Below are 17,553 nucleotides of genomic sequence, written 5' to 3' on the forward strand. Positions count from 1 at the left end.
AAATGCACTGTCTCATCCTAACAGGAAGGACTTTCGTAACAAATGACCTCCTCTACAAATACAATTAAGAAGAGGCCTAACCAACCCTACCCCTGTCCCTACCCCAAACCCTACACCTACCCTTACCCCTAATCCTAACCCTCAACAAAATACAATGAAGAAGAAACCCAACCCCTAACCCGGGTAAGTTTTTGGGTTAGGGTTTTTTTCCCGTTCAAAACACGTGCGAAATGAAATCGTTGTTTTGTTTTGTTTTCTGTTCATCCCTTACCGCGACATGGACGCACAAAAAAAACAACTCAGGTAGACCGGTACGGAAAAAGCCCCGCTTGTCCACGGTGGCAACTGAAACTACGGAAGTCCTCCCTTTTATGCAAATGAGGTAGACTCGATTCAGATAATTTAGGATTACTTTCGTTTATCATTCTTTTTTTTTTTTTTTGGAAGCCGATCGAATTATCTTTCGTAATTTTGCGAAGGAACCTCGACAAAACCCTTCGAGGTAAAAAATAAAAAATAGCGTTTTTGTGCAACATCAACTGTTAAAATATGGGCAGTCGACTCCCAATAACGCCTTCCACGACCGAACTCTGGCCCCATTTAACAACCCCGTGAAGACTACTGTGTAGGCCTAGATTCTCGGCCAATATATAACTTGATCCCCAGTTCTTGCCATAATTTCTCACTGTCGAAGCTTCAGTTTCACTTCACCGAAACGTTCTCCAATTTGGTGAGTAGGCTATCGCTTATTAGGCTTATTATATGTGTATAAGCTTAGGGCTAACGCATTTTCCCCCTTAAATGTTAGAACGTGCGTCCTTTCTGAATGCAGCTCTGACATAGATCTAGAACAAAGATAGTACATAACAAGATGGTTCACTCAGCCCAAAAAGTGTCCGCCGAAGTCCGCTCATTGCTTCAGATGGCGCTGCGGTCTTTGTTTTGAAGCTCTCTTTCGTTTCTCCAGAAGAAGAGTAGGAATAGCAACCCCTTCTGTGCGCAGATCAACTGTTGTTCATCTGCTGTTCGGGTTCGTTCAGTGCGGAGTGGGTTTTTAAAAAATTTTAATGACCTCTCGCCTCTCATTCTAAAGTCAAATTAAACGAAGAAAACAGTCGCCTCTTCCACCGGAAGAGGTTGTTTTTTTTTAATCAGCCTAACCGTTTTTGAAAAAGCGTTCTTCCAAAATTTAAATTTTAATTCATTCAAAAACGTGTTGTAGCAGGTGTATCCGCTATATTATGCAGAGCATCCATCGTATTTAGTGTTGTTTTTTTTGTCTAGAATGACTGCCCTGCTGTGAGTGTTCAGTGTTCAGTGTTTTATTTTCCCAGTGCTTCCAACAAAAAAGTAGCTGTCATGGGCTTTTTAGACAGCTTCCAAACAGCATAAATTCCATGTGTTTGTTTATTTTGCTGTTTGTTTGTTTAGTTCTTTTTCTTTTGAGGGGGGAGGGGGTTATTGTTGCTGTTTATGTGTGTGTGTGTGTGTGTGTGTGTGTGTGTGTGTGTGTGTGTGTGTGTGTGTGTGTGTGTGTGCGTGGTTTGTTTTTGTTTTGTTTTGTTTTTGCCATTTTTTTCTGCGGGATGGGAGGGTATATGGGGGTAGGGGGACTGCTCTCAGACCCTTTTACTTCCTACTCAACTGTAATGTCCCTCTATTCTTTCTTTCTGTCTGTTTGTCTTTCTTTTTCGCCATTGAATTGCTGTTATTGTGCTTTCTTTCAAATAAAAAGATAGTGTCATTCAAATGAATGTCCTCCTTCTACGTACACATTTTTAATGAGAATGGTATATTTTATAAACTCGCTTTGGCTTGAGGTAAACCATGTTCTAAACAGAAGCAGAAGACCCAGCTGTGAGAGAAAAATAACAACAAAAGAGGGAAAGGAGAAAGAAAGAATTCTAAAGTTATAAGTAGCACGTATATGTGCCGTTTATTAGTAGATCTATAAACTAAATATTCCTGTGCTCATCCCAACAATACAATTCCACCTTGTGTTGGTTTACCGTGTGTCACGTTTTCATCCCCTCGTCCCCTCCCTCTCACCCCCCCCCCCCCCCCCCACCCTCCCCCTTTCTTTCAAACTTTTGGTGCATACATATATAGATGCCGCGTTAAGAACAATAGTTATTAGATCTAATTCTAGTCGGTAAGTGTTTCAACGCGCTCTCAACTGCAATTTTAATCAGGTCATATGCACACACGGGACGCATTAGACATCTTTAGTTTGGTAGAAACTAATAAGGGGATTATTCTTGTCGTCGTAAAACTTATATTCTATTCATAGATTGAGTCTATTTGCTAAAAAAGATGAGGCTTGTTTTTCATTGTTCTCTTTCATTATTGGCTACATGTATTGACTCCCACGGCACGCATGCGTGACCCCTGCCTGACTCCGGCGCCCGGCGCAAGCTCGCGGGCGACGTAAGTGGGTCTTTTTTACTGTATCTGTCCGCTGTCCTCTTGTACCTCTTGGGCGTCGAGGGGAGATAGAGCCTCGTCCTGTCTCTAGATCTAGCAAGTTTGATTGGCCTGGCTGGGTGGGATTCACTGTATGTTCTCACGGTATCCTTCACACCCTGGATCCAGGTCTGCGGGTGGTTGGCGGGTGCTCTGGTAACGTGTGGTTTGCTTTTTCTTTCCTATCAAACGTCTATCGTCTTTATCTCCCCTCCTTCTTTTTGTGTTTGTAACTCTTTTGTAACACCTCTAATCTTCGGTACTTATATGACCTTATTGTATTGCAAGTGCCTTAAAACAATTACTAAAACAATCGAACAAAAAGGATCCATGTCTTTCTTGGTCTTCCTCTGGCCTTGTACCCTGATGCTTCCCTGTAGTAGGTTTTACTGGCAAGCTGGTTAGGTGCCATCACAGAATTCTACACTTAGTGTAGAATTCTGTGGGTGCCATACGTGTGAGATCATGTCAAAACCACCCGATTGCTAGCCTTCGAATGTAGAGGAGGACATTTCTCTGATCTTGTTTCTGACCATGTCCCGTCTGGTTTTGTTGACGGCTCTCCTTAGACATCTCATCTCGCAGGTGGTTATCTTAAGTTCCAGACTTTAAGTCAGGGTCCATGTCTGGACCATATATGTCTGTAAGTGGGTCATCGATCGAAAAGAACGCTCTTCCGGTTAACCTGCTAGGCTGGGCAGAATAGCCAAAAATTGGAATTTTGCAAATCTCGAGTCCCAACACCTTGAGATCTGCATATCCCAAACCCAATTCCAAGTCCAGGGGATGTAATAAAGTATTTACCTGTAATTTGAATAATAAAGCCTTCTTCATTACTTCCCTTTATCGTTGTCATTAATTTTGTTGTTCTCCTACCAACCACCTGTGTTGAGACTAATGGAACATCTTTGTAATACATGTTTGGTTGTTTGTTTGTTCACTTTTATTTATTAATTTACTTATTTTTGTTTGCTTGTTTGTTTTTGTTCTGTTCTCTGTTGTATTACTAAACGTTTCTCTGTTGGATTTGAAAAGTCACTGTTATAACCAAGTTCCTGTTAAAACCGAGGCTGTTATAAATGGACTCGACTGTATTTATTCCAATGGCAATTCCGTCAGATAGCCTAGATAGGCATTCCACCCGTCTGCGGAGAGACAGAAGTTCTCTAAATACTGAATTTCCCATCTCCCCCCCCCCCCCCCCCCCAACAATGAATGCTCACATGGAATAACTGCTTATCGTTGTTGTGAGATTAGGTAGATCAGGGATTTGTGTGGGTCACTCTATTTATATAATGAACTAATTATTTTTAGAGTTCTTGCCCTGTTTATTATATGATTTAATTGACTACTCATTTTCATGTAGGGCCTATGGACATTGTACTGCCTCGAGCTTGTCATTTAAGAAAAGACGAAAGGATTTGAAACTGGCCAGGAATTGAGTCAGCCTTGGATGGCATTGAAGCCTTATCCTGGCCTTGGCCTGCTAACCCCTTATCGAGGAAATGGGCTCAATCAATCCGCCTAGTAGGACGAGAGGAAGTGTAGGGGTGGTAGATGTATTTGAATTTAAACAACCAACTGAAGACACTAAATTAATTAGAAACATGCCAATTTTGAGCATTTCTTTAGACATATGTTCACTAAGTCTTTACTCAAAGTTTCTATTATGCGTTAAAATAATGTTTCCTTTTGATTGTAGGATATTTTGCTAGGTCAAGACTTTGGACTTGCCCAGTTCTAAATGCTTGCAATGGTCTCAACACTACTTGGTGGACGTGAGAATTGCAATTAGTACCTATTCCGAAGCCAAATCCTGCCCAGGCTTAAGCTGGACCAGAGCAGGGTTGTTAGTTTGGCTCCAAATTAAATCCAGAAATTTAGATCTTTTGAATTGCGTCTGGCCCGAAGAATTTTATTTGGCTCTCTGGCTCTTTTTATTTTGTGCACCAGTAATAGCTTTAGAAGAAAAGAAAAGAAGAAAGAAAAAGGAGATAAAAACATAATTATACTAGACACAAGAGCTTGGACTGCTGACGGTTATAAAATACAGATTTTGAATATGATTTGATGCCCTCACTCATTTCGGCTTGTTCAATTACCCCTCTACAATGAAAGAACGTAACCTTGTACACTCTGTTCCTTTCCATGTGTAAACCTATGTCCGTTAGAACTGTTTTAAATATGGGTTTTGTCTGTATTGTTGTAGGCTATTCAGCAGGCGAGCCAATTAATTAAAGTCGACCAAAGTGAGCTCAGTTTTGTAATGACCGATTTATCAAGCTCATTGTTAACCCGACGAAAATTGTCAAAGAACCTAAAAGCCAGTTTTGGGTCATATGATGTAGAGTGGCAGTTGTGCTACTATGGCATCGATGGCCTAGCAGCTAGGCTGTCGGACTCGCAATCGTAATGCAGTGAGTTTGAATCCCATCAGGAGCCCAATATAATATATATGTTGTGTCCTTGTGAAAGGCGCTTTACATGAATGTTCCTCACTTCACCCAGGTGGGAATGAGTACCCGTTTATTAACGGCAAAAAACCTTGAATTGTCCGTAAGTAGTGTTTTAACGCCTATAAAATGGCAGCTTGCACTGTATGCTTCCCAGGAGGTTGAGGTTGTTTCAGAATGCTATCAAGTCGGCTGGGGTAATAAAATAGATGGTAAAGTACATGGAGCTTAACTGTTGAGCGGAAATTTGCGGGATACACATGCTATCTGTTATTATTATTGATAACCTCTTCGAAAGAGGACAAAATAATACATTTGCAGAAATATTGAGATTTGGCCCCAAAACTAATTTGGCTCTAAAATTGCCTGTCGTCTGGCCCCACACCAGAAATAAATCAGGCAACCCTGGACCAGAGTTAAAATTATTGTTTGTCCCCATTATGAATGACCCAATGTCTACAGCAGCTTGATTTTTTGTTGTTTCAGTTTGCTCAGCCTTCCCAGCAGTTTGTTTTTGGAATCATCTCCTCTCAACCAGCATCATGTCCAGCCCAAAGGTTAAAATCTTCTATGTCGACTATATGGGCCGTGCCGAAATGATTCGACTGTTGTTTGCTGCCGCAGGAAAACCTTTTGAGGACGTTAGGTTTTCTCTAGAGGATTGGTCGGCAAAGTGGAAGTCAAGTACGTGATATTATTGATTTTGTATATTTAGTTGTATGTGTGTGCGCGTGTTTACTACTTTGCTTTCTATCGACGACTCGCCTGCGCGCACACCAAAATAGGAACAGAGATCAGGAAGCAAAATCGTGAACAGCTGCAATACATAGTTTTCGACAGTTTATGCCCAAGTCAACAAAATTTTCTCACACATGCAAGTAGGCCTATTTGGTCACACTTGCAACTCTATTTTTACTTCCCTTTCCTTTCAACATGTTAGCCTATTGATTACGCCATAAAATAACTTGTAGACTTACTGGGAATCAATTTCGTGCTGCAAACACTGTGGGCGATTTATGTATTCAGTGTATTTCATGGGGAGCACAATAGATATTTGTGTTTGGGGTTCAGTACCTCGTAAGATTTAAGGTCAGTACTTTACCAGTTTTCATGACACAAAATGTGCAAGAATGATATTGACCTCCGAATTACAGTCTTCATACAGGGGCGAAGGCTGACTTGTTTGACAGGGTAATCAAAGTGAAATGGGACCAGATAGGGCCTGAAGATATCACACTCACACAAGTCACAAGAATCTTACTGGCACTGGAGGCGGCAACTCTGAGTTGTGAATAGAGGTGTGCGAGTAACGAGTCCAGACTCGAGTTCTCGAGTAATACATGCAGCGAGTCCAGACTCGAGTCACAAGTAAATTACTCGAGTAAGGACTCGAGTCTGGACTCGAGTCCAGACTCGAGTCTGTAGGGGGAAAAAACAGAAAAAAAGGAGAAAAATTTGTTTTTTTTTAAAGTTAAGAATAGATAAAAGAAACATTCTAATAAGCAATTTTTTAAACTGAAGGAAAAGAAACAACAAAAACAAAAAAATCCCTTCCCCCAAAGGAAAAAAACGAACCCCCCCCCCCCCCCAGAAAAAAGCAAAAAGGAAACCACTGTTAAAAACCCACGATGACCAATCAAACTTCTTTTCTTTATGAAGTGCACTGTCTGAGGTTTACAATCCGTGTACATTTTATTCTTACTGTTGTAATAGAGAATTTTTTTATTTTTTTTTAAAGAAAAGAAAAGATAAGATAAAGACCACCTCTATTCTAGCTTAGTTGTTATACAGTTGTAAGCTTCTCACTAAGCTTCTCACTCACCTGGGGTCTTTTGGCTATTCTCTTCCGGTGTGCGTTTACCGTGATACCCAGTGTAAACCACAGAATTCTAGATCTACACTTTTTAAAAATTGAATTCTGTGGTGTAAACAAACGTTCCAGTTCTCTAGTGTTAAAAACATGCAATTTTATCTGCGGGCATTGAAAGAGAGAGAGAGAGAGAGAGAGAGAGAGAGAGAGAGAGAGAGAGAGAGAGAGCGGAGTAGCCTAGATATTGCGAGAATTTCTGGGCAAAACAAAATGCCGATTAGGGTAGTTCGGCTCTATTCTAAAAGTGAAATAGCAGTAGCATCTTTGTAGACCGTCAAATTAGTTTTACTTTTGTGTTATAATATCATTTTTTTAAAGAAGGGGTTTGTCTATTTAATCATCCTCCCCGATAGGAAGTATTCAGAAATTAGGAAAAACCGGTTTTGTTTCACACCGGGTGAGAATAGCCAACGCTGGCAAGTCTCACCCGGGGTGAGAGGTCGATCACATTTTTATTCTCACCTGGGGTGAGAATAGCCACTTCCTAAGATAAAATAAAATAAATACGGTATAAACAGCATGTGTCTAGAATTGCCATAAGCCTACTCAAGCTCCCTCCAAGGAAGGCACTCTATTTTCTGTCCGATATTCAACAAAACTTTTTTTGAAACCCACTAAAATTCCCTTTTGGGATACTATTACTCGAGTAATTACTCGAGTCTTTAGAGCCGTGGGACTCGAGTAATTACTCGAGTAATTACTCGAGTCCAGAGCAGATACTCGAGTGTGGACTCGAATCTTAATATGCTGGACTCGCACACCTCTAGTTGTGAATGAAAACAAATCCTGAATTCATGTTGTATGCTTGTTCAACCGCTAAAATAATCGGAAAAGTATTTCATTAAATATTTATTCTAACTAACCTTAAATTTAACTTTAGATTTGAACACACGAACACCAAGGAAAGAAGCACAGATGTCAGCACTACAATGGCATGTTATACCAGACAGCCGAAACACTTTGGTAGAGCACGACAATTATTAATTTTTTATTTCACATTTGGCTGGTTTTTTTGTCTAGCTTTTCGCGGCCAGGAGCCGCTGTCATAATCGGGGTCACGATCTGATTATAGGACGTTAAAAAGTCGAGGAAAAAAACCCAAGCACTAGCAGTGTAGTAGCAGGAGTCAAAGGATTATTAGGAGTTAGTTCCCCTCACATCTGTGAGGTAGACTCGACCAGTGTAATAGTTCGCTTAGATAATCAGCGCGTCTGGGTGCTTATAACTGTGGCCCGAAAGGGGTGAACAGGGTATATGCGACAATGAAACAGTTCTGACTGCTATGCACATGTTCCCTTCAACTATATTGGTTGACTCTCCCAGCCTCACTTTAAGCTTACCTAATCAAAGCTTGTGGCTGCTTATGGAGTGGCCCGATAGGGGCGAACAGGCTATTTCTGTGGCAATGAAACGGTTTTGAAGGTAAGGCATAGTCTATTGTTCATTGGTGATTATGAACGTCTTTTTACATTTAATTTATGAGGTTCACGTCTATGGGTGAATTTGACTGCGACAATGTTTCAAAATTAGGAAGGGAAGCAGTGGTTATTTGATTATATAGACGCTTCGCCTCTGTCTTCATTTTCAAATTCTTTAAGCACGTCAGATGATTCTTCCCATGCTTCACATAACTGAAGTATTTTGTTCGTGCTAAAGCACAGTCAGTTCAGACCTTCAAGTATCTTTAACCGTCTTTATTCCTTTCCAGAGGCCCCCTTTGGAACGTCACCATGGGTGGAGGTAGATGGAGAAGTCTATGCACAGTCAATAGCTATTGCTAACTATTTTGCCAAGGAGTTTGGTAAGTGAATTGAGTTTGCACAAATAAAAGGCATTTTTGGTGGCTAGAGCTATAAATCCATTTTGGTTTTGTATTTATGGACGTTTTGTAACGTTAGTCATAGTTGATTTTTAAATGCAGTGCTGACACATGTTGGTTTGTCTTAAAAATTTAGGTGTGTTGTTTTGAAGACGACTACTGCTGCTGCTGCTGCTGCTGCTGCTGCTGCTGCTGCTGCTGCTGCTGCTGCTATTTCTGTGGATGATGAGGACGATGATAATGATGATGATGATGATTTGTTTCGTTTAGCTTTATAGTATGGTGATTTTTATTACTTTTGACAATTACTGAGCACTATAGTTGTTTTTTTGTGTGTGTTGCGTCTATGTGTGTATTTGTGTGTGGAAGGGGGGGGGGGGTAGGAGGGGGACAAAGTTTGCGCTGATACAGGGATCAGTTCGTAAAATTATTTACAAGTTTTATCTGTGATGGGTGGGTTTGCTGCCAATTTTCAATTAATGATAATGAAACAGACTGAGAATATGAGAGAAATAAAAGAGGAACATAATTTATCTATTTCAGTCATAAAGGAAAGACCAAGAGCAAAGTATGAATGAGGGAAAAAAATAGAAGTTTAAAATTTCAAAATAATACAAAGCAAAACATAAATGATATATTATATGTGTATAGTGCGCTTTAATTTGAATATATTAAGGGGGCAAGTGGGTTTTTTTGACCAGTTTTGGGCTCAGATATCAATTTTTGGAAGTATACATCATATACTTTCTGTAAAATTACGCTTCTTCTGATTCCCTGTAATTGTAAGATTAAATGTGTAGTCCTTAGTATCAAAACGGCCATAAAAACATCCTGTGTCCTTGGTAACGAGCCAAAATAGAACAGAAATGTTCATGGTTTCCCTTGTTATTTGACCTGCTCAGTAAGTGTTATTTTTTTCTGTAGGCTTCACTTACCCTACCCCTAAAATATTATTGGTCTTCTGAGTTTGGAGATACACTGGCGCTTTTAAAAAGTACATATTTTTATAAAATATTTTTGGTCAGTAAATTGAAGTTATATGTCCACAAGATAATTTCGAAACAAAAATGGACTTATCATGTCAAACAATACAAAAATGATTACCCACCATAAAATGTCCAAAATCCAATATGACCGCTGTTTCCATGACAACGTGAAGATTTTCTCGAAATAAGGTGTTTGAATCTTTGTCTGCATGACCCAAGGTATATAAGTATGCTTGTTTCATGCCATTTTTCTCTATATTTTAAAAAAATGGGCTCGAGAAGTAACCTGCCCCCTGGAAACATTTTCACCAATATTCTTACGTACTGTAGATTCCATGTCACACATGCTCATTATATAATGCGTATTGGTTAATTTATTGAAGAAAAAAAAAAGATTTTATTGTTAACATGAAAATAATCCTCGAAATTATCCATCCTCCTCCTTGCAGGTTTTTTTGGGAAGAACAACAAAGAAGCTCTTCATATCGAACAGATGGTGAACCTCATTCAGGACTTCATGGTTATAGCGGTTTCAATTGATGACCAGTATCAGGACCAAAAAAAACATGTTGGTGCTTTTCTCAAATCAATCATTCGATCATGCCACTCTTCTGCAATTTTTTTCTGTTTTTTTTGTTTTGGGGTAAGCGTTTTAAGATAAGATACATTTTTATTGCCCAGATTCTGGCTCATTGGTTTGGTGTTTCACTACGTACACACATACACACACGCACACACACACACACACACACACACACACACACACACACACACACATGCACACACACGCACAAACGTGCACGCACATGCAGTATGCTTGCACTCACACAAACAGGCTTACAGTCCCATGCATAATATAAATATAAATGAACAGTAATATAAACAATAATTATGTTAGGCTAAATACATACTCAGTATTCTGATTGTAACTCAATGGTATCCTGATGCATGCTCTAAGGTCATATGAATACTTATAACAAGAAGTTTGATGGATGATGGTGAGAGTGACCTTCTGTATCTTTATTTGTTACAGATCAGAGGCCTAGGTTTTTTACTTCTGACTGATATTTTTATTTGAGGGAACAAGGTCGATGCTTATTCTCCAAAAAGATGGAATTAATTTTTCTAGTAGTGCAAGCTATAAGGTACAATTCATCCCAGTAGGGGAATGTAGATGTTGAAATTTTGCACGCTTTCCATATTAATCGATTTAATTTTTCTTTATCTTGTTGTCTTGTGTTCCTGGCCCATGCTGTTAATCAGAAATTGATCATACTTTCTATGGTTGAAAGATAGAATAAATGGACTTCAATGTTTTATCAACTGTAAAATACATGAGCTTCCGTAGAAAAAATAGTCTTTTTTTGTTCACTTTTTTAAGCAGGAGAGAATTGTGGACACGCCAGTCCAGTTTGTTGTCTATTGAAACACCCAAAATACTTATAATCTGACACTTGCTTGACGTTTTCATTTTTAATTTCGAATGGCTGCAGGAGCAGTTTTTTTTTTTTTTTCTAAAGTTCTTTAGGTTTGTTCACATTTAAAAGCAGCTTATGACTTTCACACTATTCAGAAAGGTTTAGTACACAATTCCAGTAAGCATTTTCGGTATGGTCAACCTGAATGAACCCAATTTTGGTTGAATCATCTGCAAATTTGATCAACTTGATGTTACTGTTGTTTATTTGGCAATCGTTCGTGTATAGTGTGAATAAAACTGGTTACAAAATCCATCCTACTTTACGACACTTGCAGCACAATTAGGTCATATTAGTTCCGAAGATAAGAGGTGTTAAAAACAAGACACAAAAAAGGAGAGACAAGGATAATAATACTAGCTGTTTGATAGGAGAGAAGGAGCAGACCACACCAGCGCACGTACGAACCACCCTGAATTCTTTCACATCTGAGTTATTGAGACTACAAAGACGGTGGCCTGACATGGCTTTCTCCTGACTTTCTCTTGCTCAAAAGGTTCCATGACTGCCCTAAATCAATCCTGCTCTCGCTCCATCGTAGTCGGTAGCTACACCATTAATCTACTTTAATCTATACCCCTATTTTTTCTTCCCCTACTCTTTTGTAAGGAAGGTCATCCTTCTCTCTCCCCTTCTCTCTTCCTTTTCATCTCCTCTCTCTCTCTTCCTTTTCATCTCCTCTCTCTCTCTCTCTATCTATCTATCTATCTCTCTCTATCTATCTCTCTCTCTCTCTCTCTCTCTCTCTCTCTCTCTCTCTCTCTCTCTCTCTCTCTCTCTCTCTCTCTCTCTCTCTCTCTCTCGCTCCCCCCTTCTCTCTCTCTATCTATCTATCTAATCTGTCACGCATTCTCTTTATCTCTCTCTCTTTCTCCTCTCCTCTCCTTCTCTCTCTATCTTTCTCTCTCTCTCCCCCCCCCCTCTCTCTCTCTCTCTCTCTCTCTCTCTCTCTCTCTCTCTCTCTCTCTCTCTCTCTCTCTCTTTGTCTGTCTTGTTGTTGTTGCTGTTGTTGTTGTTGTAGTTGCTATTTTAGAATAGATTGGTAGCTAGTTTGAGAGTTTAAATTCTTTTCTTTTTGTTTATAACTTACAGAGAGAGCTGACCGAAGACTGCAAGAAAAATACTATGCCTCGCTTCTTTGGATTCTTCGAGAAAATTCTAAAAGCCAGTGGAACAGGTTATGTTGTAGGAAATCAGGTAACATGATTAATTTTTCTTCATAATATTCGTGTCTACAAAATCTATGCAATTTGGGTGATTTCAACAAATTGCTGAATTTATAGAGCTTATAAGTTATAAGTTTGTTTGTTTTAGTAGAGGTTTTATGGCGCTTGCAACTGCATGAGTTCACATGAGCGCCAACAAGGGGTGGATGTCAACAGAGAAGTCCTTACAGGGAATCAGACTTACTCTGCTCTCCTTTCTAGCTTCAACAGCACAAAGTCTGCTGCGACTATCAAGGCACCCGGAAATAGCGGGTCACAAGAGTGTGACAAGCATACAAAAGAAGTAGAGGAAAAATGTCGATTGAAAGGATTAAGAAAGAGAAAGCAGCAGTTCCCTGTTGCAGTTCAGGCACAGTTTTGAGCGTGACATTGATGAATAGGCCCATTTACATTTGCAATTCTACTGTGCATAAGAATTCGAGATGTTAATGCCCCGCCCCCCCCCCCCCCCCCTCTTGGGAATGGCCTAAAGACACTTCAGACAGTAGCACCGCCCCGTGGGGGTTATAGTGCATATAAGCTGTAATATACTGATCCATATGACGGAGATTGATTCTCTGTTTTGATTTGTTCAATATATATTCGACCCCAGAATTTTTTGTTTCAATTTTTGGTCGTCATTCTTTCCATTTTGAAGTACAGGGTGATCCAAAAAAACCTTTACAACTTGTTTTGTAAATATCTTCCTCCATACTGAAGTTTTGCGTTTCAGATTTGGACATAACGTTTGGAAGCCAAAAGGAATTTGTATGATACGTATTTTACATAAGTCCAATAAATGGTTTTGCTCTATATAGCGCTTTAAAAAAAGATCCCATTTCCAACCTTGTCGCAATTTTCATAGCATGACGCACCATTTCGCATTAGGCCTACTACTTTAAAGTTGCACCAAATGCTCCTTATTGCAAACTACAGCAGTCTAACAAGTCAACAGAAATTTGCAGATATTATTTTTCCCACATTTTGTTTGCCTGTTGAGATCAGGGAGCAGAGAGCGTTTTGTACTGAACATTACTTCTCCACAAACTCACCATCCCTGATATTCCGTTCTGCGCACGGCATGGACAGAATGCTTAGGTGTCCTCAAGACCTTTGGCGTCATGAGTAGAGAGGTTCCATCAGTTTTGATCTATAGCGAATCAGAACTAAAAAGTTCTTTAAAAAATGACCACTTCAGGTCGAACACGCACCATGTGCAGCCCTTTAAACATCACCAAAGTGCAGATTTTAGTAGCCGAGTCCGACGTCTGTCCGTAGACGATCTGCAGCCAGGACTTTCCTACACATCAACAGTGTGCATTCTCATGGCATATCGATATCTTAACCTACGACTATACCATGTTCATCTTCGCTAGGCCGAGATGACATGGATCAGAGCATGGCAATGTTTTCATGATTCCTCGATTGTCTTGTAAAGAGGGATCATTTCCTCGAAGACATTTGGTTTAGTGCAAGGCCGATTTTCACCCTGCGGGGTATGTTAACTTAAAAAATGCTGTCTATTGGGCACCCCCACTCTATTTTCTCTAGACACCATTTTTTAGTAAGCATGTAGAGTGTATATGGCTTTAAAAACTCATGGTTTAGCAGGTCCTTGTATTAGGACGCCACGAGCATTTCGAACGACGCGTTAAAGATGTGTCGAGTTCAAAGGAGGGAATGTGGAGCACTGCTTCTAGGAATTTCAGAATGTAATCATTAGGTTTTTAAAAATCTGTAAAAGAAATTAAATATTGTTTAAATGTCAAAGGGATGGGAAATTAATGTCAAAGAGAAAATAAAGAAAAAGGTCAACTAATCTTTTCACGACTTCTTTTACAAGATCTTTAAACATTGGTGAACTTTGTGTTTTTGGGTGCTTTTTTCTGTTAGCCGTTTCTGTTTTCAAAAAATGTTTCTTCTTCGTGGATTTTATATCAAACAAATTCCTTTTGAACAAATTGTGTCGGTCCCAAATTACAGCATTCTAGAACAATTTTTGCACGAGATATTCAGAAAAAAAGTTGTAAAGTTTTTTTGGATCAACCTGTAGGCTACTAAAGTTTTTGTTGAACCCATATATCTCGACTGTGGCAATCTCTCTCTCTCTCTCTCTCTCTCTCTCTCTCTCTCTCTCTCTCTCTCTCTAGGTGGCGCATCTGTGTATTTTATTTTGGCTGTTACAAGTAGTATCTTTCCAAACCCTGGTACGGCGGCAGAATACAGCTGTTATTCCCAGGATGTCGTTTCTGAACCTACGTTGTTCAGAGATATTCAAAGCTCACCAACTTAACCTTGTCGAGAAAGGACGATGTCATGAAATAGGAAATGAACAAAAAATGTAAAGCTAGCAAACGCTTTTACATTGACTAAAGTGGTTCTAAAGTAGGCATGATATAAGTTTCTGTTATTCCAAAAACTGTATATTCCCTGTCTGTGATGATGGAGCGAATAGTATTTAATGTGATTTTCACAAATGTGCTCTTGTTTCTGCTGTGGATACGAGCAAAGGTATCTCAGAGCATTGTCCCCTCCTACCGGCGGTGATTTTGTTTTGAAGTTCCTTTCAGGAAAACTACAGAAGGAAAGGCAGTTATGTATCCCCCCCCCCCCCCCAAAAAAAAATTATTAAAATATACCGACCAATTGGTGAACTGTTGCCTCCCTTTCACAGGCCAATATGGACGCCTACTGTTGTTCCTTGCGTGCCTGTTTTAAACGTGTTCCCAGTTTGTGACTACAGCTCTCTTTGAAGTAAAAAAGAGAAATCGTACATTGTATATGAACAAAATATACGTGAAGGTTAAACATTGGATCAAGACAGTTGACGACCAAGGGCGAAGGTTGACTTGTTTGACAGGGAGACGGGATCAGATAGGGCCTGGAGATATCACGCAAGAATTTTACTCGAGGCAGCAACACTGAGTTGTGAATGAAAACAAATTCTTAATTCATTATATTGTATTTCAACAGCCAAAATAATCGGGAAAGTACCTCATTAAATATTAATTTCAACTAAAATAAAATTTTAACTTCAGATGTGAATACACAAACACAATGCAAAGAAACAGAAATGTCAGTACTATACATGTATTACCAACGCGTTTAAACTCTTTGGTAGAGTATGACAATTGTCAATTTTTTATTTCACATTTGGCTGTTTTTGCCAAACTTTTCGCGGCCAGAAGCCGGTGTCACAATCGAGGTCACGATCTGATTATAGGACGGTAAAAAGTTGAGGGGAAAAAAACAAGCACTCGCAACAGTCAGGAGATTATCAGGAGCTAGTTTTCCTAACATTTGTGAGGTAGTCTCGACCAGTGTAATAGTTCGCTTACATAAGCAGTGCTTGTGACTGCTTATAACTGTGGCCCGAAAGGGTGTATGTGGCAATGAAACTGTTGAGTGCTGTATACATGTTCCCTTCAACTCTTTTGGTAGACTCTTCCTGCCTCACTTTAAGCTTACTTAATCAAGGCTTGTGACTCCTTATAGAGCGGCTCGAAAGGGGTGAACAGGCTATATCTGTGGCAATGAAAGCGTTTTGAATGTTAGGCTTACTGTTCATTGGTGAATATGAACGTCATTTTACATTTAATTTATGATATTTACGTTTACAGGTGAATTTGACTACAACAATGTTTCAAAATTAGGAACGGAAGCAGTGATTATTTGATTATATAGACGCGTCGCCACTGTTGACGACATTTTATGTTGGACATTTTTACTACTTTTCTTTTTTCTCCTGTTACCGCCACCTGGTGTAGACCAGCGTCTGTGGTGTAGAGGTTAGGCTCTTTGCAATCATACGCGGAAAACCCGAGGTCGATTCCCTTGTGAGGAGGATTTTTATCGAGTGTCTCAGTCTATCTGGATCTGCAGTGATGTTGCGTTTGTTTCAGCCTGGGTTGGCCTAAATTATTTAAATTTAAAACACCTACATTAAAACAAAAACATGATGTTGTCAAACATGATATTATCCCTCAAAAACCCCAGAGCTGTGCCCTGGGCGGCCTCTTCCAATGTCAACATTGTGTACTGTTTTCCACTTCCAGATGACCCTTGCTGATATCGCCCTCTTTGACGTCCTCACTGGTTATTTGAAGAACTTCGCAGGACCATTAGATGACTACCCATTGTGCGTAGCCTTGAGGGACAAAGTTGGAGCTAATGACAAAATCAAGGCTTATATGGCATCCCGACCCGTCACTGTTGGCTGAATATTCGAAGCGAATCTGAACCCATTACCCGGAGGCGTGGGTATTCGTTTATCGTGATCAATTGGAAACTTTTTTTAAAAGTCACAGAGCGACATTACGAATCTTGACGTAGGTTAAATAATCAGGTACAGGAAAGCCGCCCGTGGGCAACCTATTCCAGGCAGAATAGAAAGAACAATTGGATTTGAAGTAAAAAAATTTTAAAAATATAAAAAAAAAGAATGCAGGAATGTTTTTCTTGATGTTTCTACCAACTCAGAAAAGAGACGCAGTTTGTCTAAGGACAATACCAAGAAAGCATGCAACACATGCCCCTCCTGCCCTCTGCTTGAGAAATATGCTTTTAAGTGCACATCGCCATTAAATTTTTGAATTTGGTCTTTTTCCCGGTTCTAAAGTCAATTTTGCAATCATTTTGTAACTTCACCTAATTATATTTTGTATTTGTAAATAAAAGTAATTAAAATTCCTGATATTGTTACTGTTTACATTTTTTGTCAGCTTACTTACTTACTGTGTTCAAATTTTCACATAGGTCTGTGCCCCCCGGGGCAGTGCCACTGACTGTAGTGTCTTTAGGCCATTCCCAAAGGGGGAACATTTCTCGTTCAAGCACAGTAGAATTGTAAATGGGCTGATTCATGTCACGCTCATAACTGTGCCTGATCTACAACAGGGAACTGCTGCTTTTTCTTTCCTAATCCTTACTATTGTCATTTTTCATCTACTTCTTTTGTATGTTTGTCACTCTTGTGACCTGCTATTTTTGGGATGCCTTGGTAGTCGAAGCGCACCTTGTGCTGTTGAAGCTAGAGAGGTGAGCAGAATAAGTCTGATTCCCTGTAAAGACTTCTCTGTTGACATCCACCCCTTGGCGCTCATATGACCTTATGCAGTTGCGAGCTCCGTAAAGCCCTCTACTATAAAAAAAAAAAACCAAAACAAAAAACGTAGGCCTATCCATTCGTGTAAGGCGCCCAACTAGTTGGGCAAAATTTAAATCGGTCACTAATAGTCTAATTGTAAAATATAAATGTTTAAGAAAAAAAACTTGAGGTA

At 39.6% G+C, this 17,553-nt stretch overlaps 1 protein-coding gene across 1 annotated transcript; it reads left to right on the forward strand.

Annotated features, from left to right (window-relative positions):
- Positions 1-428: 428 nt before the first annotated feature.
- LOC101859064 (S-crystallin SL11) lies at positions 429-16,964 on the forward strand (the record flags this gene model as incomplete). Its single annotated transcript, XM_005090365.2, is given in 6 exon segments — positions 429-730; positions 5,403-5,600; positions 8,495-8,587; positions 10,041-10,159; positions 12,162-12,266; positions 16,330-16,964. Coding segments are annotated over 5 exon segments (624 nt in total). The 3' UTR covers positions 16,495-16,964.
- Between the last annotated feature and the right edge of the window lie 589 nt (positions 16,965-17,553).

This window comes from Aplysia californica, unplaced genomic scaffold (genome assembly GCF_000002075.1).
Source record: "Aplysia californica isolate F4 #8 unplaced genomic scaffold, AplCal3.0 scaffold00016, whole genome shotgun sequence".
NCBI lineage: Eukaryota > Metazoa > Mollusca > Gastropoda > Aplysiida > Aplysiidae > Aplysia > Aplysia californica.